Source organism: Anopheles stephensi, unplaced genomic scaffold, assembly GCF_013141755.1.
Source record: "Anopheles stephensi strain Indian unplaced genomic scaffold, UCI_ANSTEP_V1.0 ucontig374, whole genome shotgun sequence".
Lineage (NCBI taxonomy): Eukaryota > Metazoa > Arthropoda > Insecta > Diptera > Culicidae > Anopheles > Anopheles stephensi.
The window spans coordinates 86,084-96,064 of NW_023405318.1; the positions used below are offsets into that span (position 1 = coordinate 86,084).

General features: G+C 45.0%; 1 protein-coding gene and 1 long non-coding RNA gene across 2 annotated transcripts; one reads left to right on the top strand and one right to left on the bottom strand.

Moving 5' to 3' along the window:
• Positions 1–4,209: 4,209 nt before the first annotated feature.
• On the top strand, positions 4,210–4,851 carry LOC118516690. Its single transcript, XM_036062635.1, has one exon. It carries the CDS (start codon positions 4,210–4,212, stop codon positions 4,849–4,851), a length of 642 nt encoding a protein of 213 aa, XP_035918528.1.
• A 1,341-nt stretch (positions 4,852–6,192) lies between these two features.
• Positions 6,193–7,589, bottom strand: LOC118516691. Its single transcript, XR_004908028.1, has 4 exons — positions 7,518–7,589; positions 7,239–7,286; positions 6,838–7,179; positions 6,193–6,766 (listed from the first exon to the last, which is right to left on the bottom strand). It is a non-coding gene; the product is annotated as an uncharacterized LOC118516691 (long non-coding RNA).
• Positions 7,590–9,981: the final 2,392 nt, after the last annotated feature.

Below are 9,981 nucleotides of genomic sequence, written 5' to 3' on the forward strand. Positions count from 1 at the left end.
ACATTTACAACTCTTTGTGTTAGAACTGCAGATTCGGAAAGACAAACAGTGCTTTCAACTGCAGTTATTTTACGAGGGCTGACAATAAAGTAAGGTCTCCATTTTTTTTTTCATAGAAAATGGACATTTATTTACAAAAAGCGATACACCGTTGGAAAGGCCAAGGTCTTGGCTACTTTTCTACATTAATCGCCATTTTTTTCAAACCACTTTGCGCATCCGCACGATGAACTTGTCTATGCCGGCAGAATACCACTCTCCGTTCGCCTCGCGCAGCCAGGTGTTGACCTCTTTCTGAACCTCCGCGTCACTTTCAAACTTCTTCCCTCCGGGATGTTTTTTCAGGGCGGGGACCATGTGGTAGTCACTTGGCGGCCACTTCGGGACTATAGGGAGGGTGATCGATGATGTCCCAGCCAAATTTCTTAAGCAGGTCAAGGGTAACGTTGGCTGTGTGCGGGCGCGCGTTGTCGTGGTGAAATTTCACTCCTTTGTCAGCTGTTTCGGCACCCATCGGGCAGAAACTTTGTGATACTGCAAGTTGTCACAAGGATATGACGGATTGTTTCGCTGCTACACACTCCTCCAAGCTTCTCTTCCAAGTCCCTAATGTCACACGGCGGTTTTTGAGCATTTCTGCCTCCACTGCTTGAACAATCGCATCCGAGACCGACGGTCGCCCACTTTCTCTCCTCATCGTGAACATTAGTGCTCCCGGAATTTGGCTCCACTTACGCACGTTTTTTTTTGTCCATACACATTTCCCCGTAACTTCAACTAGTTGACGATGGATTTCAATAGGTGTCACCTTTTTCGCACTCAAAAACGTATTTACAGAACGCAATTCGCACTTGGACGCTGACGCGAGGGGTACCTCCATCGTTGACGGCTGCTCAGCCAAGGCTGAGCGGTCGGGGAAGCCTCACCCAGCAGCAAAGTGGTAGTGGGGGAACCAAGGAACACGGCGGTGTTGCCAGATTTCGCCTAGCGCGTGATCCGGCGAAGTTGCAGCGTTGGAGACCATACTTAATTGTCAGCCCTCGTAGTTGATGGATTGCGTAGCACTCCCTATCCGTGCCGGAGTGCTGCTTGATTCTGGTTCGCAAATGAATTTTGTTACCGAAACGTTTCGCGAACCTTCTCTCGTTGAAACCGACCACCACTGATATTACTGTCAGTCGTCCGAACGGTAACAAAATCACCCTCAAACTACACACGACGATAAGATCTCGCGACGGAGACCTTAAAGCAGAACTGGATTTGGCTAGTGACCCCAGCGAAATCACGAGTGAACTTCCAGCGAAAACTCACCTTCGACGTCTCGAAATGGTCCATCTCCAGCGAACTGGAGTTAGCCGACCCGACATTCAACAAGCGAGAACCTATTGATATGCTGATAGGTGCTGAGCTATTTTGGAGCATAATGCTAGATGGTCGATACGACTTAGGCCAGAACCGACCTGTGCTGAAAAATACGAATTAGGTTGGATAGCTGGCGGTGTGATTGCGAGCGACGCAACGGTCGTTGCGCGAACATTTTGCCAGACTGTTGAAGGTGAGCCGCTTACGGAACATTTGAAAGCAATTCTACAAGGTAGAAGCTTGCGACTAGCTGGCGCCCAGCCCCCACAGTGGAGGACGAAGTGTGTTTAGAACACTTCCATCAAACGCATGGGCGAACGGAGACCGGTCGCTACGTTGTTGCGACACCCTTTCAACGACCGCGAGTACCGCGAGGGAGATTCGCGAGAAATGGCGTTGCGACGTTTCCCTGGCATTTGAGCAGAAGTTGGACAAGCAGCCCCGAATTGAAGGAACAATACTCGCAGTTCATTCGAGAGTATGAGCAACTTGGACACATGCGAGAAATCGACGAAGCATCCGAACGAAGATCCGGGATCAGTGTTTTACTTGCCACATCACTGCGTGTTTGAGGCCGTCAAGTACAACGCGTTGTGTTCGACGGGTCAGCGAAGACGTCACGGGTGTCTCAATCAACGACGTACTGGTGACTGGTCCTATTGTTCAAAATGATCTCACCTCTATCTTGCTTCGTTTCAGAGGATTCCAGTTACGGATTTACGCTCGATATCCTGAAGATTTTTCGACAGGTAATCGTTCATCCAGAAGACACAATGTACCAGCGAATCTTCTGAAGGTACAATCGGAATGATCATCTCACAGTACAAGAACTTCTTACGGTGACGTACGGTCTGAATCCTTCGCCATTCCAAGCAACCATGGCACTGAAGCAAGCAGCGATAGACCACCAGGACGATTTTCCGAGAGCTGCTAAGGTCATCGACAAGGAAACATTACATGGATGATATCCTTACGGGAGCAGATACTCTTGGTTGAAGCGTGTCAATTACAAACGAGACGTAACGGAACTACTGGCAAAAGCATGCTTCAGCGCGCACAAGTGCACCACTTCGCAAATCACCCCAACATCGTTCTAGATGCTCCAGACGAGCTGAGTGGAAGTTCCTTCGAGGTCACCGATGACAGCTCTAAGACGATTGTAAAAGACTTTGGGGGTAACTTGGAACCCTCTTGAGGACTGGTTCTCGGTTTCGGTTCCTGACTTCGAACACTCAGAAAACATCACTAGACAGAAACTTCTGATCAACTGGCCAAGATCTTCGACCCGCTTGGTTTCTTTGGGCCAGTAATCACGTATGGCAAAGCTGATACTGCGAGAAGTTGGAGAGCTGGCAAATTGAGTGGGATGATCCAGTCCCAAGCGAAATCGAAGAAAGATGGATAAAATTACCATCCGAGGATGACGGCTTTAAGAGAGATGCGAATTCCACGATGGATCTCCTGGAAGGATGTATTGAAGCTTTGAACTACACGGGTACGCAGACGAGGAGATCAAGGTAAGATAATCTGTAGTAAAATCACGAATCTTACCAAAGAAACAGAACTCGAAGCAGAAATCCATCACGACTCCACGAGCTGAACTCCTAGCTGCATTACCGCTCTCTAGAATGGTTAATAAAATTCCTGGTTGCCACAGAGCAAAAATTTGAATCCGTCCGTACACACCTCTGAGGTGATTCTTAGATTGCTCTGGCTTGGCTGAAGAAACAACCCCAGCAGCTGCAGTTCTATGTATCAAATCGAGTGGCTGAGATACAATAATTAACACAACCTTTCAGCTGGCATACGTTGCCACACACGAAAACCCAGCCGATTGGATTTCACGTGGAGCCACACCCAAGTAAATTGATGAAATCGGAGAAATGGTGGCTGCCTCAACATCAGAATCTTGCAACCGAACCTGGCGAAATCATAGTGACTGATTCTGAACTATCTGAACTAAGAGCTGGTGTAGTTTTGGCTATGACTACTCCAGTCGAGCGTTTCCCGATATTCGACACATTGAGCGGTTTTACAACCATCGTTAGAAGCACGGCGTATTTAGTACGCCTGGCTAGATTCATCATGTCTCGCAAAGGGGAAGTGGTGAAGGGTCCACTCACTGCTAAGGAAATTCGATCAGCAACGCTTGTTATCGTTCGGCTTGTACAACGGGAAACTTTCCAGCCTGAGATCCTTGCATTAATGGACGGCGCCAACAGAAATTCATCGGCTTAACGGACTGAAAGCGTTATTGGATCCCGATTACGGTATTGTACGAGTTGGTGGCCGTATCAAGCGAGCTTTCATACCATACGACAGTCGCCACCAGATGTTACTGCCGACTAAGCACCCCATCACTGAAGCCATCATTAGACAGATGCACTTAGACAACCTGCACATTGGACAAAGAGGTTTGCTTGCGATTGTACGTCAACGGTACTGGCCACTGAATGCGGAAAAGTACTATCCGCAAGATCATACGGAAGTGCATCGTTTGCTTCAAGGCGAATCCGTTGAAAACGACGCAGCTGATGGGTGACCTCTTGTCGTATCGTGTCCAATCAGCTCCTGTCTTCTCGAAAAACCGGTTTAGATTATGCCGTTCCATTTTTGGATAAAATCGTCGGCCAGTCGAAAACCTCAGATCACGAAGGCCTACGAGTGTTTATTCGTGTGTTTGAAGACGCGGGCCGTGTACATAGAATTGGTTTCAGACCTGACGACAGATGCCTTCCTTGCAAGTTTGCGGCGTTTTATCAGCCGACGTAATGTCCTAAAACAATACATTCTGACAACGCAACCAACTTTGTCGGAGCGAAGACGGAGTTGCACAAACTTTGGAAAATGTTCCAAAGCAAGTACGTCGCGAAGAAGATCGTCAACTACTGTGCCGACAAGGAAATCGAATGGTCCTTCATACCGCCGCGAAGCCCACACTTTGGCGGTATTTGGGAGGCCGGCGTAAAGCAGGTCAAGCATCATCTGAAACGAATTGTTGGAGAACGAAGATTGTCCGATGAGGAGCTCTACACGACGTTGACGCAGATAGAAGCTGTACTAAATTCTCGAACTTTAGTACCGGCTTCGAACGACCCATCAGACTACACTGCGATAACACCAGCGCATTTCCTGATTGGACGTGAAATGCAAACTTTTCCAGAAGATGACTACACGACGCTGAAGGAGAATAGGCTTTTGCGATGGCAGTTGGAGCAAACGATGCTGCAATTCTTCTGGAAAAGGTGGACAGCGGAATATTTACCGGAACTACAGAACAGATCCAAGTGGCTAAAGACGAAGGTCATTAGAGTTGGATCACTTGTGTTGGTGGTCGATCAGAACGCGCCACCGTTGCAATGGCCCCTTGGAAGAATCATTGCTACACATCCGGCAGAAGACGGCGTGACACGCGTAGTTACAGTGAAGATGGCGAATGGAGCTGAATTCAAGCGTGCTGTGACAGAAGTGTTTGCTACCGTTAGATGAGGAGAATGGAAATACTATTTGAACGCCGCGGAGGATGTTGTGCTACTTGGGTAACTTTGCTGCAAGGGCACATTCAGATTTGCTGATTGGGAATGATATTTGAATACACACACGTTGATGGCAGTGTGTCAACTAATCCAAGGGAAACTACACGGTTTTTTATGGCTCCCGACCTTTACGGGAGACGATATCACTAACCGAAAGAAAAAAGGCAATATTCAGTCCACTCAACGCAGAACAGTGCCTTTCAGACATCTTATCACGCGTTTAGCTACTATCCAATCTTTTTCTGTTGGTTCATTAAATTTTCTCCCGAGAAAACCCACACTAGCAGAAATATCTGGCCTGGCACATTTCGCAATAAACATCAAGCTTCCCACGACGCTTCTATACTTAGTACTTTCCATAAGTATTTTGCTCTCTTTTTCATCACGTAAGAGTCCTTGATCCATAGGGGGTTTGACCGTTTTCGCATTCGCTAGTCCTTCCTTTGAAATAAGCTCTTCGATATGGGCTCTAGCACTCAGACTAAACTTTCCATTTTCATCCCTAACCACTTGCATTCCTAGGAAATGTTTCACATCTCCCAACATATTTATTGAAAAACGTTTGTTCAATTCACTGTAGACGTGCATGATTGTGTTCTCTTCCTTGCTTGCCACGAGCAAATCGTCTACATAAACATTTAAACATCCCAAGGGGAAATTTTCTAGGATAAATATCCCCTCTCTTTCTATTTATACACCTCTTCCGTTCGCACTCATGGATGATTTGTCACACACTCGAGTTTGGTTCATGATGACCTAAATGTTTACATCTTGCTCTCCTTTTATTATTATACCCATCTCGCTTACGCCTATAGATTCACCTTGTTTGGGTGAATATATGTATGGGCATGTGTGCACTCGTACAGGGTTTGTCTCGTTACTTTACGATACGAACGGTATATATTATACCGTCATTATTGGTTTTACAGTTCGTTTGAGTATTTTCATTCAATCCCAAAGTGTTTTTAGTTCATCGATCTCTTTCACATGGTTTTCGATATGATTTTATTGTCAAGACGGTAGGTTTTGTCGAAAAAATGTATATAACAAATTGAAACACTTTGTACAAAATATGCCGTTCGCATCGCAAAGTAAATAGGCGAGCCCTGTATCTTTGATCGCTGATTTTTGTCTGGCTGCTCATGGAGAAGGGGTAAGAGTTCATGCGTGATTTGATTAGAAGAGTGGGAGAGGTTGACGAAGCCGATCGTCTTCACTGTGTGATTGTTGATCCAAATCTCTTCTCCGCCAATAAATGTTGCGGAATATTTTATTAGGTTTCAAGTCGTGCGATTTCGGCTCGGCTCAGGATATGCGGAGGGATCGGCTCAGGATATGCCTTCAAATACCGTTACTACATTAACCTTCACGACGACCATGTTCCGGACAAAAATGGGGACGACACTGGAGCATTTCTTTGCCTGGTTCAGTTGCGCAATATGTACGTGATGCATTTCGCTCGTTCATGTTTTTATTGGTAAGTAAAAGCCGTAATTCTATAACCTATATAATCACCTCTTCTATATTAACATGTAAAGTAACCATTTTATATTTACATCTTGTATTTCTAGCACCTAACACTATCGCACTGAGCGGCCGGGATGGGCCTCCGGCTCGAAGGGAATCGAGTACAAACACCAAATGATTGGCTCTTGTACACTTTTTCACCTTATATAAAGAACTTTGTAGTAAGGAAGCTCCTCACTCCTCTTCATACCTCTGAAACGGTATACAATCGACACCAACAGGAGATCGACTACACTGCGTGAATCATCTTGTCCAGTGCAACCAGGCAACACAACATTCCTCTATAGCAACAGCACCATCATCAGCCGTGCTAGAAGCAACTCCAACTTGTTGTCGGGAGACTAAAAGATGCAAAATTGATCTTAAATAAAAGCAAACAATTTTGTGTAGAATGATGATTGATCAAACTTACTGTTAATGGAAGGCACTTTATACACAGTAGGACGGTAGGAAGAACTGAACGGAAAAAGAACACCCAATGCTGATTGCTGGCAAGCCGCCGGTAACGTAATGACCAATTTGGAACCCGTGATCGAGCAGAGTCAGTGTTCAAGGCCGCGCACGATCCCGGCATACGATATGCATTCTCCGATACCCATGGCCAGGTTCTCCTACGAGGTACAGTGTGGGCTCACCCGCTAAATGTAAATGCACAATCAGTTGATATCCTCCTCACCGCATAGTTGTCGTGAACCTTTTCCCGCTCTGTCTTCCGTGCCCGACACCTCCCAACGTTCACCATGGCGCTGCAGAACTAAAAGGCAAAAAACTATATTCTAAATATCTGGGATAAAAGCATATAATTATATTTACCTGATTAGATGCACTCATCGACTTTGTAGAGCAAACAGATTTTTGAATCTGAAAATAAGAAAAGTTCAACCAATACAAGCCATTCCAGCGTCTAGTACGACTGTAGCACTGCTTCTTTTTTTCTTCTTAACTACACCATGATCTGCTACGTGCAAGCGTACCACGCTCCAATTATATTACGTGTACTTCATTCGTTCTCTGAGCAATTCTGGTGGTTCAGTCTTCAGGTTGAGGTATACATGCACACGGCATTATGTTTCTAATCTTACTCTTACTCACCCGTTTCAGCACAACGAAAAAGTTTCACACGCACAGATCACAGCTGATAAACAACACACTCGACGCCCGCCCCCTCCAACCTTGCAGCAAAAGTACCGTTGTTATACACAAACATACCACCTTAAACGCGAAGAATCTACGGACATGTAGAGAAGCAAAGCAAAATCAAGAGAGAAAGAGCGAATACAAGAATAGAGGCACTCCCGAAAACACATGACGAGACACAACAATACACAATACATTGACAAAAACTTATCCTCGAATATTTGTTTACATTTTGCATGGCTATCCTCGAAAAATTTATCGAAACATAGATTTTTTCGAGAATAGTGAACTTTTGTTTATTTACATTCGATGAACATGGTTCCGGTTCATTTTATGACAGGGTTCATTCAAAATGTAAACAAACAGAATCAAGACAAAAACAAATTATCCTCGAAATAATTTGGAATTTCGTAAATCTTTTCGAGGATATTTCGTTAACGAATGTATTACAAAAACATTTAGGAAAACAGGGGGAACAGATAACTTGGGATGTTTTGAGCTAGTAAACAAACAGGGATCGGCTTGTTGAAACGCGGTTGAATTTTTTAGAAATCTTTAATAGCAGAGAAAAAAATTACTACACTTTGGTTTCAACTTCGTTTCCTGACAGATCCTGCTGATTCCCGTCGGGTAGGCGCGACCTCCCTTTTTCCGATCTTTCTTGTTTCTTGTTTCTCTTATTCCTTGCTTTCCAACTGACAGATCGTTGGGAGCCCTACAAAGTTTCCAACATACTTTAAACCCCTTTTCCTCGATTTTTTACAGAGAGTAATATTCCAGCATCTTACCGATTTTTACCGTAAATGCTCCTCCTCAAAAGGCAAACTATATCTTTCTTCCTTTTATTTCTCGACCAGGAAGTTGACGCATGTAAATTTCCTCTTCTAAATTACCATGATAGATAGGCGGTTTCAACGTCTAAATGCTTTACGAGCAATGTATCCTCTCCAGCAATCGCTAATAGAGTACGAACTGTATTATACCTTGTCACCGGAGCAAATGTTTCGTAATAATCCGTACCGTACACTTGATTAAAATCTTGTGTAACTATCCTGGCTTTGAAACGCACAATCTGGCCCTCTTCTTTTTCTTCATTTTGAAAACCCATCGACTTCCAATTGCTTTCTTACCCGCCGGTAAATCCACCAAACACCACGTGCCGCTCTTTGAATGCGATCTCAGCTCACTATCCATCGTCGCCTTCCATGAATCGGAGTTGGGTGAATACATCGCTTCGACCCATGTAGATGGTTCTTCCTGAACGTGCACCACACCACGACAAAATCATCCAAGTAACTCGGCAGCCTTCCACGAGATTCACGTACAGGCAAACTACTCACCGCATTGTCTTCGATGACCGATGCTTCCACAGAGCCAGTGGATGCATCGAGAAACTCAGCTTCTGCATGTTCCACCGATTGGTTCGCATACAGTTCACCAACGATTGTTCGCGACGGACGAGGTAGTATCGTTCTCGACACGGAAAGGGGCTGTATCGAGTACAAAAACAACACTATTGTTCTCACGCTAGCTGCTATCACGCACCGCATAATGGCTATTTGGTTGGTCGTTTTCGAGGAACTTTGTGTCGCGACTGACTGTTACTTTGTTGTCTTCAGGTCAACAAAACGATACGTCTTTTGCTCTTCGGAGTATCCAATAAGGTGAGTTTCTTTCGCTTTGCTCGGAAACATTCCACGGCTATTTTTCGGAATGTGCACCCAAGCACTACAACCGTATGCCCGAGATGATCAACACTTGGCTTTCTTTTGAACCACAACTCGTATGGGGTATTGTTCACTGCGTTGGACGGCAGGACGATTCTGCAAATAGGCTGCACACGTCACTGCTTCTCCCCAATACATTTTGTTCAATTTCGCTCCCACAAGCATAGCCGTTTATCATTTCCTGCAAATATCGGTTTCTTCTTTCTGCCACTCCATTTTGTTGAGGCTTATACGCGGTGGAGGTTTGTGACAATTAACCTGCATTTCGATAGAAATTTTTTCAGTTTGTCACTCGTATATTCCCCTCCTCCATTCGACCTGATTATTGGGAAATTTACCAAACTGGTCTTCACTAACCTTACAAAATCCATTATTTTGTCAAGGCTTCGGATTTCGACCTCAACAAATACACCGTCGATAACGACTATAATCGTCCATTTTTGTAAGGAAATAACGATTTCCACTCGGAGTCTCACCGCACGTCGCTGTGCACTATTCTAAACACACTGTGTGTACCTCGCTCAGCACGCTTCGGGATCTTTGTTCTTGACAATTTTCCCTCCAAAACACACTCACATGTTGAATCACACGCACATGCTTTTACTCTCGCTCCAGTACACATGTTTCTATCAAACAAGCATTTGATCGCACTATTCTCGCGATGACCGAAACGCTTATGCCACTGATGCACC

Bases quoted from the DNA above. Each gene is read 5' to 3' on its own strand.
- LOC118516690 (XM_036062635.1), top strand. From the start codon at position 4,210: ATGTTCCAAAGCAAGTACGTCGCGAAGAAGATCGTCAACTACTGTGCC.